Source organism: Symphalangus syndactylus, chromosome 1 (genome assembly GCF_028878055.3).
Source record: "Symphalangus syndactylus isolate Jambi chromosome 1, NHGRI_mSymSyn1-v2.1_pri, whole genome shotgun sequence".
Taxonomy (NCBI): Eukaryota; Metazoa; Chordata; class Mammalia; order Primates; family Hylobatidae; genus Symphalangus; species Symphalangus syndactylus.
This window is the reverse complement of record NC_072423.2, coordinates 59,747,593-59,765,104: the sequence shown is the minus strand read 5'-3', so window position 1 is coordinate 59,765,104 and position 17,512 is coordinate 59,747,593. Positions and strand designations below refer to the sequence as shown.

Here is a 17,512-nt window from a genome sequence, read left to right as displayed (position 1 = left end):
TTCTTTTTAAATTTCTGGACTTTAGTCCCATATTACCTTGGGCATTGAGGAGGAAGAAATACTATGAATTGAAGTTAGAGTTGAAACTTGGGTATTTGTGATATAAATGGAAGGAAGTAACTGATTAGCAGTGACGCCTGCTAATGCTCTTTTGCCGAGGTAGTCTATACATAAGAGATTGCTCATAAAAGAACTTGTTATATTTTCTCTCTTGAATGTCCATGACTGTGACATACTGTATTTTGCCACTGTTAAACTCAGTTTAACAGAATAAATATTCAAATAAGAATTGACCATACCAATATCCCAGTAGAGAAGGAATAAGCTGATAGACGTGTTTTTGAGTTCTGTCAGGCAAGACTTAACCATATCTTGACACACATTTAAAATTGGTTGTTAATGAAAGGTAACTAGATAAAATAGGTAAATATCTGCTTAAGGATTTTTAAAAATATTTCTTTTTTTAGATTTGAAATTCACAATAGGTTTCTTCCTTTCCTCCTTGGTAAATTATGAAATGTTTATTGTTTAGACTGAGTAATATGACATGAAACAACAAACCTGCACTTGTCTAATTTATAACAAATCTGTTTCCTTAATGGGTGGAAGGAAATCTGAGGACAATTCTAAGGAGTCTTGTCTGCTTTCAGTGCGATCTTCTAGTCATACTGAAGACAGTACCTCTCCGGATTGGTCTTTCCCCTTCTTCTCCTCTCCCCGGTCAATGTCAATCACATGCACCACTCCAGGTTTTAGAATCAGGTCATCCGTCTCTACCTGACTCCTGTTGTCCTCCACCTCCATGTAGCTTCCTTTTGTTTGCTGGGAAGCTTTGCTGAAGGCTTCTTTAAAACGACGTTTGAGTTCAACATCTGGACAGAAGACATACTCATAAAGGCCACCAGCGAGGACAGCTCCTATGATGGGCCCAACCCAATATATCTAAGGAAAAGATGGAAGAGGATAGAGTGTAAGTAGAGAAAAGCTATTCCATTGAGCAGCTCATGAATATAGAATCTAGCTGGGTTAAATTAAGAGTGCATTTGTGTCATGCATCAAAAAGAGGGGAATTGGAGAGGAAATAAGAAAACACACCAAATCCTCATCAGAGATCCATAAATTATTAAACAGCATTTGAACAGAAAGCAAAAAGGAACTGTTTCATCTCCTATCCTCTTTTCATTAATTATGTTCTTTCCATCTTATGATAATCCTTAATGTAAAGATAGATCCTCTTTGGTGGTACTACAAATTAAGTGCACCAAGAATTCTTTAACTAAAATAAAAAAAAAATTTCTAGAGAGTCCTTCTCTTATTTTCTCAATATTGCCATCTTACACTGGTTTCCTGCACAATCATGATCATAACACAGACTTTATCTTTTGGGGATTCCGTTATTCAGGTAAGCATGATCAAAACCAACCCAGCTCCACCACTTAGCAGAGTTGTGAGTGCTTGTATCAGTTACTTAACTTTCCAAGTCTTAATTTCCTCATCTGTAAAGTGGGAATTATAACAATACAAACCTCACGGGGTAAAAGGATTAAATGCAATAATACTTGTAAAGTACTTAATAGTTTTTAGTTCGTAGTAATCTGCTCCATTCCAGGCTTCCAAAATTTGGTGATTTGATTTAAATGAAAACCTCGCTTTCATTACTGTGCAGATAGCTTTCATCTATGTGGTTCTTACGATGGTGGCTTGGTGAAAAAACATGAGTTTATGGCTAGTTGAGAAGTAGCAATTCCATAGGATTTCAATAAATGGAAATTATTATTATTATTATTATTATTATTTTGAGATGCAGTCTCGCTCTGTCGCCCAGGCTGAAGTGCCGTTGGGCAATCTCCACTCACTGCAAGCTCCGCCTTCTGGGCTCACGCCATTCTCCTGCCTCAGCCTCCTGAGTAGCTGGGACTACAGGTGTCCGCCACCATGCCCGGCTAATTTTTTGTATTTTTAGTAGAGATGGGGTTTCACTGTGTTAGCCAGGATGGTCTTAATCTCCTGACCTCGTGATCTGCCTGCCTTGGCCTCCCAAAGCACGAGGATTACAGGTGTGAGCCACCGTGCCCAGCCGGAAATTATTATTACATATTAGCTATGCACCTAGAATAAAGTATTGAGTTTGAATGAAGTGCAGGCATTTGCTTTAGAGCACATGTGTGCTGTAGAATATTAGACGTTTATTTAACAGACACACTTGGGCAACAGAAACCCTGCTTGTTGAGCACTGTCCCTGAGCCAGCCATACTTGGCACTTTTCTTGTATAATCTCATTTAATTCTAACAATAACCTATGAGATAAATATTATTATTCTTCCCATTTTATGAAAAGAAGTGTGACACTCTGAGAGGGTAAGAAGCTTGCTTAAGCTTTTATGCTTATCAAATGGTTGAGCTGAGATTTCAGACCTCTCTGACTTCAAACCTCTCATTTGAGGCTGGGCACAGTGGCTCACGCCTGTAATCCCAGCACTTTAGGAGGCCAAGGTGGGTGGATTGCTTGAGCCCAGGAGTTCGATTCAGCCTCAGCAACATAGTGAAACCCTGTCTCTACAAAATACAAAAAAAATTAGCTGGGCTTGGTGGTGTGCGCCTGTAGTCCGGACAGCTACTTGGGAGGCTGAGATAGGAGGATCACTTGAGCCCAGGGAGGTTGTGGCTGCAGTGAGCCATGATCATGACACTGTACTCCAGCCTGGGCAGCAGAGTAAGAGCCTGTCTCAAAAAAAAGAAAAAAACAACAAACCAAATGAAAACTTCTCTTTTGAAACACTGTTCGAAACACTGTAGTATACTGTTTTCCACTGTACTACACACTCATTTGAGAAAAAACATGATGGATGCTTTTTGTTTAAAACACCCTCTGCAAATTAATCTCAGTTTGCATTCTCATTGTAAGATTTAACTAAAATTCAAAATTTAAACTGAGGCTGAAGACATAATATTTATGGGGAAACTGTTGCTAGTGTGGCTGGAAGAATCAAGTTCCTCTCTTGAACGTGAAAAAACCCATATGAGCCTTTATCTTCTCTATGCCCTTTTAAAGGAGAAATGAGAGCCCTCCTCTGAATGTCTTTGCTCTTTGTTAGTAAGGTCTCATTAGACATGTACTATTCCACAGGCTACAAATCCCACAAGGGAGACTAGAACAGCAAAATAATTACTACCCTTTCCAAAACATCTGTGAATAAGATACCCAGCTGCATGTTCTCAAAAATAAACAAATCTCAGTGTCAAGTTGCTATTTCAAAACGAAGTCATATGTACTTTAAAGTAAAGAATCTTTATTGCTAAAAATCTAGAAAATGTGTAAAAGTATAAAGAAAACTAAAACAATATCATTACACTATACAAAAAACCCAATTAATATTTTAATGTTACTCCTAATCTACCTACAAATATACTTTAAATTAGTTCTAAATTTCATACAACCATTGCTATTTTTAGTAGAATTAAGTTTGGTATAATATAACATGGGGCAACTTTTGGTTTAATCAACAAGCTAAGAATGTTCCTACTATTTAAATTTTAACTAGCTTACTGCAACTGACAAGTAATTAATAAAATATATATTTTCATCTACATTTTCAAGTGCTTACAAATTTAACTAAAAGTTGTTAATGACAAAATAGTTTCAATTTAATATGTTGAACTGAAAGTTGTATTTTCATTATAAGATCAAGGCTGGGCACTGTGGCTCACGCCTGTAATCCTAGCACTTTGGGAGGCTGAGGCGGGTGGATCACCTAAGGTCAGGAGTTCGAGACCAACCTGGCCAACACGGTGAAACCCTGTCTCTACAAAAAAATACAAAAATTAGCTGGGTGTGGTGGCATGCACCTGTAATGCCAGGCTGAGGTAGGAGAATCTCTTCAACCCAGGAGGAGGAGGTTGCAGCAAGCCGAGATCATGCCACTGCACTCCAGCCTGGGCAACAGAGCAAGACTCCATCTCAAAAAGAAGAAAACAAAATCATATTCTACTCACTAAAAATTTCCATTTCTGTTAATGTGGTAACAGTTTTTGAGACATAAATGGAGGTATCGGTGACAAAATGACTAATCTCATGGATGGCATTTTTGGCTAAGTCTTGGTTTGAACATTGACTCTCATTCTATTATTTAATGCTGTAGATTACTTTTAAAGATTTGGTATACTTTTCTTAGAAATGAATGCACATAGCAGTGGTGCATTTTCTTGTCATTTGCAGTGTATACCATAGATGAATGGCTGTGACTAGGTTAGTAATCACTGTCTAAATAAACACAAGGGGCATATTCTGTTATGTTCATGAATTTTTTAAAGTTGTAAGTGACATTTGCAATATATAAATTATAATAAAAGCTAGCCCTCTTTGAAGCTGGCTTACAGGTCTCATATTTTTATTGGCTATTGTAAGTTAGCATGTTGGTGGCCTTCACAACTGCTGCATTACTTATTTAATTTTAAAGGATTTAAATTCCTTTGCTGTGAGAAACAACTGAAACAAAATTAATTATAATATTTTAAAATGGACACTGCTATTCTCTGGAAGCACTGCCACTACATTAATAAATATTTAGTTATAATAGGTTAGGTTTGAGACTGAAAAGTGAGCCTTTTCTGTGAGACATTTATTTTTCCAGTTACGGTTATGGTGATAATAACATAAACCTTTGCACTATTTATTCAACACCATCTGCAGTTCAAATACTTCCAACTTACATACTATTAATTGAGTTTATGCATTTGTAAACAAAAAAGGGTAAATATCTATGGGCAGCGCTTTTAAGTATTTCATTCTTTCTTTTTTTTTTTTGCAATTTTTTTCCATTATTGCTGGGAAGACTTTACTTTCAATTATTTAAACACCATATTCACTACACCATGCTGACTTTAACTTGTTCCACATAGGCAACCTCTATATACAGTGTATTCTGCTGCAATCTGCTAGATACAGTGTCTAAAATAGTGCTTCAAAAAAGGAAAAGACTATTATCGAAGGCCTAGAACCTTCAATAAGAGATGTTTTACATCTCTTATCTTTTTACAGCAGATCTGTGCTATTCTTTCCCTAGTCTTGATGAAAGATGTAATAAAGTGGGGGTCAAGGTTGGAGAAATGCAAGAGAAACTGGTAAGCAAAATAATGAAAAATAAAAGAGCCCCACAGGTAATTGTCCTCAACTGTAGGAAGATAGCAACTATCAATATGAGGGTTACCCAATGGTTTTCCCAATTTCCCATGATAACTGCGGGTCCAAAGGATCGGGCAGGATTCATGCTGGCACCAGTGTAATTGATCTATAGGAAACAAGAAAACAACTTCAGACATTGCTGAAACAGGGCTACTAGCAAGTATCATTCATTGCAATTTGCTGTCATTTGTCACTTAGAGGAACCTCAAGATGTTAGCAGCTATATCAACATTCTCATTGCGCAGTTGGAAAAATTATAACCTAAAATGGACAGTCATGGCTGGATACTAAAGAGCTACTGCTGTAAAACACAACATCTTCAGGCCAGCTAGAGTGAGGATAAATGAGGTGGGATTGATTATTTAAATGGACTTGGAAACTTACTGCAAATAAATGTCCAATTGCAACAGAAAATCCAATTGCTAAAGCTATTGAGCCAGTGACATCAGTCCGTTTGGAATCACAGCTGGCAAAGATAGTAAACACCAATTGAAATGTGATTATCAACTCAACCAGGAGACCATGACCAGCAGAAAGATTTCCATGAACCTAGAGAAGAAAAATATTCCATCAGAATTGAAGCAAGAGTATTTTCGATGACAATGTATTAATATCATTGTGAAAGGCACATTTTATCTGTGTAAAAAGTAAAGGTAAGTCTTCTACCCCACCTTCAACTGAGACCTTCCTTCTCTCACCCCCCAAAAAGACGGAATAAATTTATATTCATTTTGGGTCATCACAGATAATTACTCTTACAATGACCAAGCAGGAGTTTGTGCTGAATGTCCCTTTCTACAAAGGAAGCAAAATGTGCCACTGCAGCACTTAACTTGTAAAAGAATTTTTTGAGAGCCTTGTAATTTTATAAGGCAATGATTAAATCCATTAATTAGGTTTAAATTAATTAATATATATTTCAATTAAAATTTAAGCCATGTGCGTTTTTTTTAATCAGCCCTGGTGCTGAGTTAACAATTGATACTCCTAATCAGCTAAGAACAAAACTAGGATCGGATGTCTATTTTTTTAAGCATAACCCTTTATGTAGATCATTGTGCATCTTATGGATATGACAAGAAAATAGTTTTTTTCTGCTAGTGAACAAATAATTGTAAGGAAAATGCATTAAGCTAAATATAAAGTCAATATAGTAATTGGAATGGGAGGAGAGGAAAAAACCAACACAATTTTCGGGCCACCTAGATTTTGTTATTTTTAAGGCACTCAAGAGCAAACAATGATTTCTTACAGATATACCTAAATACTGCCAGAATCCGTTTTCACACTATTAAGAATCATCAAAAATTCCCTAGGAGTATATTAGCTATTTTAGGGATGTGCCTCATGCCACCAAGGCATTATTTAGCAAAGAGTTTGCCAGAAGCTTGGAGTCCTAGTTTGAAAATAGCTAAAGACGCTACCATGGTGACTCCCAGGCCTCCCACCACACTGGGAGGTGTGACCAGATAGAGGATTCCTGCTCCAGTGATGGCCCCCAGGCACTGGGCTGCGATGTAGAAGACAGACTTGGCGATGCTGATCTTCCTGGTGCACACCATGGCCACAGTAACTGCAGGGTTGATGTGGCCACCGCTGATGTGGCCAAAGCACTGCACCATGGTTGCAATGCTGAGTCCAAAGCAAAGGGAGATGAGAACCATGTCGATCGGTAAAGGCTTTTCTGTTCCACCCCAGTTGATGGTGGATCCCAGGCTGAGGAGAACAAAAATAAGCATGGCCAGAAATTCTGCTGTGACTGCTTTCCAGAAAGCTTGAGTCCAGACCCCTCTGAAAGCCACCATGATGTTCTCTCTGGTACACAAAGGTCCACACTTACTGAAAAGAGAAACAAATCAGCATCAGAAGCCACTACACCCAGGTTTATGAATTTAGGTGAAGGGAACAAGGCCTGCCATCTTCGGGTACTGTGGGCAGGGGCTGCCAAGCGTGATTTGCACACCAAGAAAGAATGCTTCTGCTAAAGCTCCTTCATGAATAGTCAAGAGACTGTTATTCTAGTCTCCTTTCACTTAATATTCAAAGATCATCCAGTTTCACTGGAAAATTATCCAAACTGTCCCTAGAAAGGAAAATGTCTAAATCAAATTCCTTAAAATATTAAGAATAAAATATATTTACCTTGTACTTAATTCCCTTAGAGCAAGTTTTTAAGTTTCGAGTACATTTTATATGCCACTTATATTTTGAACATAAAGCATTAAAACAAGGTGTGCGTGGGGTGGGGGGTCGTCTTTTCTAGCTTTGCACTTGATTGCTTTGAAATGGCATTCTGAAAATCTCCCCCTCACCTCAGACTCTGGATTAGGGAGAAGCCTTCTAGGAAACCAGGGTGCTGAAGGCTGTCTTTTGAGAAAGTGAACTCATTGAGGGGAGAGGAGCTTCTGGTGACTAGCAAGGGCGATGGGAACAGGCAGGGCCTCAGCCGGGACAGCGACACTCCCTCCCTCTTCTTTGCGCCAGGAGCGAGCAGGCTGCCAGCGGGAGGAGTCCGGGAGCTGAGCCTGCCCAAGGGACACGCGCACCGCCCAGATCTGGGAGCGCGGCACGGGAACGTGTCAACCTCCGTCCCCAGGGAGCCTGGAGCGCTTCTCAGAGGGCGGAGCAGCGGCCATTCCCGGCCCGCGGCAGGCTCCCGGGCGGCGGCCAGGTGCACGCACAGAAGCGGCCCCGCGAGACCGCCCGCCTGCCTGCCCGCCGGCCCGGCTGCATCCTGGCCACTGGAGGTGGGGAGAGATGGGAGTGGGGGATGCTTTTAGGGGAGGAAGGACAGCCTCTCCTCGTGCCCGACCCTCTCTCACCCCTTGACCCTGACCGTACAACGCAGATAAACCTGCCAAAGAGAGCCTGGAGGCTGGGGTGTGCCAGCAATGCCCCGGTACCCTTCCTGCCTTCATGGTGCAGAGCTCGGGAAGTCAGGAAAAGGGGGTGTGGCTAGGGAAACTGTGGGCCCCTGAGCAGAAGGCTCTGTGGAAAACGGCTTTTCTCTAAGGTCTTTTTGATGGCTTTCTGTTACGTGGGCTTATAGGACAGTGTGTCTCACCTTGCGGAGCTTCTCGGGGGAGGGTGGTGGGCAGGGAGTCTGGGAGAGGGAGGACGCCTTCTCCTCCCGTCTATATCCCTCTTGCTGTCATTAGATCTCTGGAGCAGAGAAGGGGTGGTTTGACGATATTGATGCCGACTGCTCATTCTGGCAGGAAATGGCTAGGATTCCCTTTTTGCGGGGGCAATTACCCCAGTTACCCTATCATCTAAGACTTTTGCCCTTGTCCTTTGCCTGTAATAGTCATGACAGCCAAGAAGTATGGAGAGCATTTACCAGAGAATCTAATTGCAGAGGACCACGTAAGGGGTTAGGCAAGAAAGTCAAGTACTTTAAGAGATTAGTATTATTGTGGATTTCCCTTTGACAAATTGCGGGGCCCTCATTTCCCCACGTCACTGAATGTTCCCGGGAGCCTGCTTTCTGCATGGGTAGTGAGGAAATGCAGTGCCAAAAAGGGTGAGGGGAATTTCCAGCTCAGCCTAGCCCTTAGTTTGCTGTGGGGCTTTGCTTTAGAGGTGGAGAGAGAAAAACCCTTTCTTGCCCAGGCCCGGGTGGCAGGATAAAGAGCTGGCTCCACAAGGGGGTGGCCAGCCACATCCCACGCATCCCCTGCCCCAGTGAAGCGAATCTTAGAAGTATGAAAAACCCCAGGTGGGAAGACAATGACATCATACTCCCTAGAGGAAAAGAATGTAAAGAGACAAAAACGGTGGTTGGAATGGGGCAGGGAGGGCACCCTGGAGGAGACACTAAAAATATTCCCAAAGAGGGTAAACTCAGAAAAGTCACACATTGAAGAAGTTAGGAGAGTCACTTCTGAACTCACTGGCAGCCCAGGGCTGTAGCCAGGATGGCAAAGGGGGCAAAATGCGATCATAGGTGCTGTCGTTTGTGGTCAGGGTTAGTGGGGAGAAGGAGGAGGACAAAACAGGAGGCTAAGGAAGCTAGGTGGGCAGGAAACGTCCTTTTCAGCCCCGCAGGAGACACCAGGAGAGGTGGGACCCAGAAAAAGCCAGCCCCCCTGCTTACCCCCTTCACCTCTCACTTCTGCCATTTCCCGAGTTCTCTCCCTGCTTGGTCTCTCATGCACCTGTCTACCTCTCCAGAGGTAGTTGCTCTTTCAGCTTCAAATTTTCATCAGCCAGAGAATTTAAAACAGTGCAAAACACCAAAACAAAACATAAACATACTCTTTAAGAATGTTTTTAGCTTTTTTTTTTTAAATCCACAAAAATCTGATCGTCTTCCAAAGCAGATGGACCAGCCTCAGTTGGCTGTGAACCATGAAGTTTGCTGGCAGCATATACATATCTCTGGCCTTATGAGGGCTCACCCTAGCGTCACCCATAGCACCCTGTTTTTATTGTCAGTGTTCCCTTACATGTTCACAGTCACTGGAAATGATCAACACAATTAGTTTTGCTTCTTTTGCCCCAGAACAAAGGGGGTTTGTTGATGTGACCCGGTTGTACCGAATCGGACACATTACTTTCTAGCTGAACACTCAGCTTCATCCACTCCAGGACACCTGAGCATCTGGGTGAGTAATTTTTCTGAAGAAATGTACTATAGCTAGATTTACCTTCATAGGGTAATTTTCCTGGGATTTTGCAGATCTCAAACATATGGAGGATTTGGCTAAAAAGCATCCCTTTTCTTCTACCTTCTCTATGCCTCTCTTCTGAAAATGCCCAGTACTTAGATCTAAAAGAACCACCCACCTGCCCTATAGCTGCCTTCCAGATTCTGCCTAAGAAGGCACAAATATCTGTAATAAAAGAGACAGTTTCATCTTTTGGCCCTAAGCATTGTTAGCTTAAGGCAAAGAAGGACTTACCCCCACCGCCTTGCTGTGGGTCTGTCACTCATGCCTTCCCCAGCCAGAGTGCAGCTCTCATTGCCTGCCCTGCAGCTCCCTGTGTGCTGGGAGTCAGATTACGGCCACTTGTCTGATTGGGCTTTTGGAGTGTTAGGGGTGGAAAGATTCTGCACCATGTGGCAATTGCTAAGTTATATTTGAACTTGAAGTAGCTTTTCTGTACCTGATCACTGTAGACACAGGGCATTTCAGGAATGCAAAAACATTTACTTATGTTATGTTTTTTTTTTGAGACAGTAATTTTTGAAAATGAGGATTTTCTTAAATCTTTATTTGAATTCTTCCTACCATGAAGAATTGTTCAGAATTTGTCTTGTTTGGTTGGTTATATGTTGTAGTTGAAATTGGGCAACTATTAGAAAATGAATTTGTATAATCCAGCAGTTAAGATGAATTTAGATAGAGACTTCGGTGCATTTATTTTTTAGCCAATGAATTCTGTTTGAAGTTTTTGATCTGAGAAGAAGCATTATAAAAACAATATATAACTGCAGCTCCATTTATAGCACAGGCAACACTGATTTGGACAATAAAAATAAGGAAACGTAGGAAATACAGGAAATAAGACTGCTCTAGGGTGCTCACCTGACTGTTATATTAATAATCTGGGGATAAGAAGTAGCAAACTTAAAAAATATTAAAGTTGGATGGGGACGAAATTATGGGGAACTGTAGGTAAATTTAACCTCTGGAAACTTAGGGACAGGACTGATTTGATAATTTACTGGTCCCAGTGCAAAATGAATGCAGGACACCTTGGTAAAAGGACATCTTGGTAAAACATTATTTAAATTTCAAGATTGCGACAGCAGAGCATAAATAAAGGCTGGGTGCTTCTAAAGGCAGGAACTTGTGCAGCCGCACAGGCTGCGTGCTTATAAAGACGTCCCTGCCGAAGGAGTTTGGTGAACTCTAGAAGGTCTAACCATTAGCTACCTGCATCACCATTCATTATTATTATTTTTTTAAATCTCCATCTCATTATTATTTTTTCTTTAATCACCATCTCATTATTATTTTTTTCTTTAAACAGACCTTAGGTGCATGGGATTGGAATAATCAGAATTCCTGATTTATGACACTCTGTCATCACTCGTGCATGTATGGCCCTCTTATTTTCTAATAGTTAATTATAATGGCTTTTAAATAATGTAATGAACGTCTGTGAACCCACCACTCAACCCAACAACTAGAACAATGATAATAACTCACATTACCTATGGATGCCTCCCTTTTCCCACTTTATATTTCAGATTGGATTTTTTTTTCCAGAATGAAGTATGACAAGAAAGTAATACATAAGAGAGAAGAAAGAATGTTATACTTTTAAATCCCAGTTACAGTTTTTTTGTTTTGTTTTCATTTGCGTACTTGAGACATGGGAATGGGTGAAGAGCTCTCATTAGAAAGAGGAATTCAAAATTTGAGTGTGACTTTCAGAGGAGCACTGTATTACTGTTTCAAGCATTCTCAGCTAACCAAGATTAAATTTAGATTTTTAAGAATATGGTTGTACACTGATTATTGTACATCAGTGGTTTCTACCTTTAATATGCTCCCTGAAAGTCAGAATAGATTCTGATGAGAGGGGCAGGGAGAATTTATGTGAATCCACAAAGAACACTTAAAACATTTCATATTGATTCTTAAAGCTGTTTACCGTTTGGATTTTAGAATGAGATTTTAAAAAGGTGCAAAATGTTTGTTACAAATTGGAAAACTGTGACTTTCTAGGCAGATGTGCTAAATGTCATTACTCTGACCCTAAGACATTTGAGTCAGAAGTATTTTGAGGGCTGTGAAGCTAAGGCGCAATGTAGCCATGTTTAGGGGCTTCCTTGTGAATGAGTCCTGTAGGCAGATCCGCAGGAATCTACAGAGTGGTGCTCCTTAGGGCTACTGGTCTGGTCGGTGGGTGGACATTTTCTAGGTCCACTCTTCACAGGTTGTCCTAGGCTTATTAGCATTCTCTGCATAGCCTTGGCAGTTGCAGTTACCATTTTACAAAGTGCCAGCAAAACTTGGTTACCACGGTTTCTCAGCCTCTTTCCCTGTTTTCTGGCTGGCTGATGCGCTGGCAGGGCAGTTCCTAAGGGATGACTGTTCCCATCAAGGAAGGGGCCACCCTCATTGGCTCCAACCCCTACACTTATTAGTACTCTCAGCAGAGTAGCTTAAAATTGACCGGGGATTAACTCTTCACCTACCAGAGGTAGTTTTTCTTATTAAGTATTGCTTATTATCCTTTTTGTACTTGAGCTGCTACTACTGATCTTCCTGCGATACTGTCAGCTGTATGCAATAATCAGCTACTTATCTGGCTTTTCTTTGGACTACTGGCAGAAATTTCCCACAGGATTGTCTGTGGCTTTGTATGCAGAATGCGATAATGAAGGAAAGCAGCTATAATGTGCTTGTAGTGGTGGTGCGTCACCAGGAGGTGGGAAGCTCTGGTGAATATGAGTATACCTTCTACATTGAAATGTTATGATGTGGACCTGGATCCAAGTGAGAGTTGAAATCTAACTCTCCCCCACCCCCCACACCACTGGAATGTCTAAAAGGGCGCAATTCATTAAAAAATTGAATAACAATTTATTACATTTTCTTGACTTTCTCATTGTATAGTGTTACAATCTTCTGGGGGAGGATAGTTACATGGCATATTGATTTAAAATTGGTCTTTATATCAGACCACCTTGTGAATCTTTAGTTCAATAGCCTTGCGAAGTTGTGGGTCAGTAACACATGAGGAACCAGAGAGAAGCGTAAGTGAAAATGACAAGTACTTAGCAAACACTAGCTAATTGACACACTTTTTTTTTGTCTGTTTCTGAATTTTTAATCTACTATGCCATACTATTTTCCTTGGGTGCTGTTGTATATCTTTGGGATTTGTGGACTCCTTCTCCCATCCTTGCCCTCAGAACTTTTAATATTTCTTCATGTGTTCAGAGATTGAAAACTGAAACAAAAAGCACTAAACATGCCAGCAATGCCTCAGTACCAGACGGGAAGTGTCTTCAGGCTGATAGGGGCAGATTCAATCGCAACTCATAAATCTTACTTTGCTTTTCATGAATCTCAGCATCATGAATTCCCCCAGAGCACTTATATATCAGTATGTTCATTAAAAACAAATAAATAAACAGAACAACAACAGCAGCAGCAGCCGCAACCACAACCGTCACGACGAAGGGCTTAATGGGGCTTTGTTCCTTTTCCGAGGAAGCTTTATCTTATGGTTATAATTCAGGATGGCTTCCAGAAATAGAGTTCACCACCGAAAGAGTGAAATAAAAATAATGATCAAATACAGCAAGGAATCAGAGTGTTTAACTTAGCTTTCTGTTCCTTAGTGAGGTAAACTGGAGAAAACCTATCTTTCCAGTGGTTGTTGAACTTTTCACAAACACCATAAATCTCTCTCTGTGCCCCCACGCCCCACAGATCCAGGTTTTCATGTTTGGTGTAACAGGCACATTTTTCTTGATTCAGATCCAGGCGGACTGCTTTGGTGGGGGAGTTGTACTCTGCTGACATTTAAGGCAGGAATTCCCTGGGAAAATAGTCAAGAGATTATTTTGGAGCTGCTGGAAAAGCTCCAAAGGGTTTAGGGTTCCCCTCGCTAGGCAAATAAGGAGAGAGAACGAGAGGGAGGGAAAGAGAAAACAGAAGGACTTTATTGAGTGACTGTATTTCATCTGAAGCTGGTACAAAAAACCAGAAATGTGGTTGGATGACTGGATACTTTTCTTACACCTTATCTCTTACCCAGCTAATATGACAGCTCAGAGTCTGGTTGGGCATTTAAAAAAACAGCTCAGATGTCCATAGTAGACAATCACTTCTCCGGGAAGCAAAGGACTTTGGGATTTAGTGGGTTGGACCAAAATGTTTGAAATGGTTAATAGTCTAAGTGCAGCCTGTACTAGTAATTGTTTTAGAATTTAAATTAAATTTGAATATATTAAAAACTAAGCCAACATTTTGGTGAACACTGTCACTCAGTAACCTCTGTCATCTACACTGATCATTACAGAAGGGCTCAGAGTACCCATATTTTTAGCTGACTAACAAAGATGTTTCCAGCTTCAAGGACAGAAAAGGCGTTCAAAATTCTGTACACATGGGGTATGACCGGCAGAGTAGGCCAAAAAACTAGGTGGTTAAAAAAAATGCTTTCAGAATAATGCTAGCAAGAGAACACTTTTTAAAGGAGCAGAAGTGGCCATAATCTGTGACCACAAAAAGAAATGACTGATCTCAACAGTCAAGTTATTTAGGAATGGCCTTGGATGACCTTTCTAATAATTCAGATGCTTTCTTTTTTTCCTTCCTAAGTGATCATACATCCTTCTCTTTAACCTCTGTACTTTTTTTTTTTTTCACATTCATACAATCAGGAAAGCACATCTGAAATTCACAGGGCCTTAGAAGTGTCAAGTCTCAGCATTACTGGTTTTATCTTTCCTGTATGTTCTTATCTCTTGCTGCACTTTGGCCTGTATTTTTGCTGCAGGGAGTATGCTGCGACCACACCTTGTCAGGTCCCACCTTGGAGCCAACTTAGGTGATTCTTTTATCCTCAATCCCTTTCCCTTCTCTCACTGCCACAGGATTTTCTGATTCTTCTTCAAACACTCTTCAGTATTTATCTCCTTCATGTAATCTGCTCTTCGCAGACTTGCTTGGTTCTAGTCACTTAAAAAACCCATAACAACCGGAAAGCCTATGTGATACTCTGCAGTTATAACTAGGTAATTTATTGACTCATTCACTGGTGTTTTGTGGCTACCTTATCTCTCTTTTAAAATATAAACTGTAGTTATGGGAATATATGTCCTATGAAATTTTTTACTGTGTTGATGATGATGATGATAAAGTGATGGTAATTATTTTGTTGATAATACCATTGTGTAGTGGAAGGAGAAGGGTAAGAGTTGGCAGTCTTGACTCGACCATTTACCTTTTGTTGGCTGTAGACCCTTGACCTCTTTGAGCTCTGTTTTCGTCATCTGAAATGGAATAGGTGATTATCTGTTCTGTGTTTTTGCAAATTTATGGGAAATCTATGATGCCCTCTGTGATGGTTTGGTCTGTTTGACCCTTCTAAATCTCATGTTGAAAGTTGATCCCCAGTGTTGGAGATGGGGCCTGGTGGGAGGTGTTTGGGTCATTGGGGTGGATCCCTAATGAATGGCTTGGTGCCATTCTTGCAAGAGTAACTGAATTCTCACTTAGTTCCCATGAGAACTGGTTGTTGAAAAAAGCCTGGCATCTCTTCCTCCCTCTCTTGCCTCCTCCTCTCACCATGTGGTATCCCACTTGCCAGCTCCACTTCCCCCTCCGCCATGAGTGGAATCTTCCTGAAGCCCTCACCAGAAGCAGATGCTGGTGCCATGCTCCTTATACAGCCTGCAGAGCTGTGAGCCAGATAAACCTCTTTTCTTTTTGAATTGCCCAGCCTCAGTTACTTCTTTGTAATAATACAAAAATCGACCAAGGTGTCCTTCTCACCTCATTCTAGTTTGAGTCCAACTTTTATATGCTTCCATAATAGTTTGGGCTCCCAAATCCCGTTGTAGAATTGTGTCTAGCATGCTAGAATCACTTGGTTACTTTTATCTCCATCACTGGCCTGTGATGGCAATGGGAGCAGGGAACACTCTCTCAGTCATCTTACTAATTAGTCACATTGTAAAGATTAAAAAGAATTGTGGAGTAAACAAGTGAATATGGCTCAAATAAGGCAGTATCAGCAGGAATGCTTTGCAAACAGTGTTAATAAATGTGAGTAAGGATGATGCTGAGGCTCATGATTTTAAAAAAGGCATTCAAGTCAGGTGTGGCAGCTCATACTTCGACTCCCAGTGCTTTGGGAGGTTGAGGCACGAGTATCACTTCAGGCCAAGAGTTCAAGACAGCCTGGGCAACATAGAGAGACCCTTGTCTTTACAAAAAAAAATTTTTAAAAATGGGGCATGATAGTATGCACCTATGGTCCCAGCCACTGGGAGGCTGAGGTGGGAGGATCACTTGAGCCCAAGAGTTTGGAGCTGCAGTGAGCTGTGATTGCACCACTGCATTCCAATCTGGGTAACAGGGTGAGACACTGCTGCTAAAAAATAAGTAAATAAAAAAGGCATTTGCTTATGAGTTAAGAAACTTATCCATGTCAAACCTTGAAAAAAATCATGCATTCTTAGTCTTATTATCCAAATTACAGAATGAAATAATAAATCTTTTCTAACATAGGTAAGGATCCATGTTAATGGATGCATATTGCTTTTAAAATAAGAAGTTAGGTAACTAAAGTATAAACATTCATGATAAAATTTCATAAACTTCAAATGGATATAGATAATTCTGTGGCTACATTTTAGAGTTTAAGGCAGAAGTAATAGATTTTGAAACTTTACTTTGTTTTATGGATTAATAAAAAATATCTTGCAAATTTTATTAAAAAATAAACAGCTGATTAGTACGTCATCTCCTCATTGGCTTATTAACTCTTCGTGGTTGATAATAAATGACATTACTGAGTACTGCTGCGAATAACACCGTGGAGAATCAATAACTTGGTGAAATTATGGTTTCTAAAGTAAAGGTGCTCCTCAGTGTCACCCTGCAATCCTATATGGGTTCAGAGTCATCTGTCTTTCTCATTCTCCAGTCAGAACCCTAGCTGAGACAGAAAATGACTCTGGCTTCCCTAAGCAAAGGAAAGTTTATTGAAAGCATATTGAGGCTCAAAGAATTGTGGGGAGGATGGAGAACCAGTTTGCAAGTGAGAACACCCCAGGAAGCTCTGGAACCTGGAGGCAGGACCTGCACATCAGCTGCTGGGATGGATGGCCTTCCAGCCTGCCTCCTTTTCTGGCATTGCTGCCTTCAGAAGCAAAATCACAGAAGTGAGCATTTGATACCAGGTCAGAGAGAGAGATGACTTCCATAGAGGGAGAGAGTCATCAGGCATTATCCTCCTCCCAAGGCCACACTCAGTGGGTGAGGGGTAATAATGAGGCAGCTCTTTTGTACAATCTCCTTTAATCCTTAACACAACCCTTTGAAGGAGATACTATTGCTATCCCTGTTTACAGATAAGGAGACTGAGGCAGAGAGAGATGACAGACTCTGCTTGAAGGTCACACTGCCAGTGTACAGTGAAGCTGGATTTCAACCATGGCAATGAGACTCCAGAGTTCTTGTTTTTTATCACTTTAGCATGCTGCCTCTTCAAGAGGATTCTGGGATGCACCTCAGCAGGAGGCTTGATACAGGCAGCTGAAAAATAGCAAATGCCCCTTTGCACCATGCTTCCACCTGTCTCCCTTTACCCCGGTTCTGCATAGAACACATGCCTCATTCTTCACTGGGAAAG

The 17,512-nt window shown here is 40.8% G+C and overlaps 1 protein-coding gene across 2 annotated transcripts; it reads right to left on the bottom strand.

Annotated features, from left to right (window-relative positions):
• Positions 1 to 562: 562 nt before the first annotated feature.
• AQP4 (aquaporin 4) lies at positions 563 to 10,199 on the bottom strand. 2 transcript variants are annotated; one of them, XM_055235449.2, is made up of 5 exons: positions 10,087 to 10,196; positions 6,607 to 7,021; positions 5,567 to 5,731; positions 5,208 to 5,288; positions 563 to 942 (listed from the first exon to the last, which is right to left on the bottom strand). In XM_055235449.2, exons 1-5 carry the CDS (start codon positions 10,116 to 10,118, stop codon positions 664 to 666), a joined length of 972 nt encoding a protein of 323 aa, XP_055091424.2. In that variant the 5' UTR covers positions 10,119 to 10,196; the 3' UTR covers positions 563 to 663. The 2 variants fall into 2 exon arrangements, with proteins under 2 accessions (XP_055091424.2, XP_055091425.2); XM_055235450.2 differs by lacking the exon at positions 5,208 to 5,288 and having other exon boundaries at positions 10,087 to 10,199.
• Positions 10,200 to 17,512: the final 7,313 nt, after the last annotated feature.

Coding starts and splice junctions, on each gene's coding strand:
- AQP4 (XM_055235449.2), bottom strand. CDS start 10,118: ATGAGTGACAGACCCACAGCAAGGCGGTGGGG. Junction 7,022..10,086: donor CCCACAGCAAGGCGGTGGGG/GTAAGTCCTTCT, acceptor TTCTCTTTTCAG/TAAGTGTGGACCTTTGTGTA. Junction 943..5,207: donor GAAATTGGGAAAACCATTGG/GTAACCCTCATA, acceptor TCTTTTCCTTAG/ATATATTGGGTTGGGCCCAT.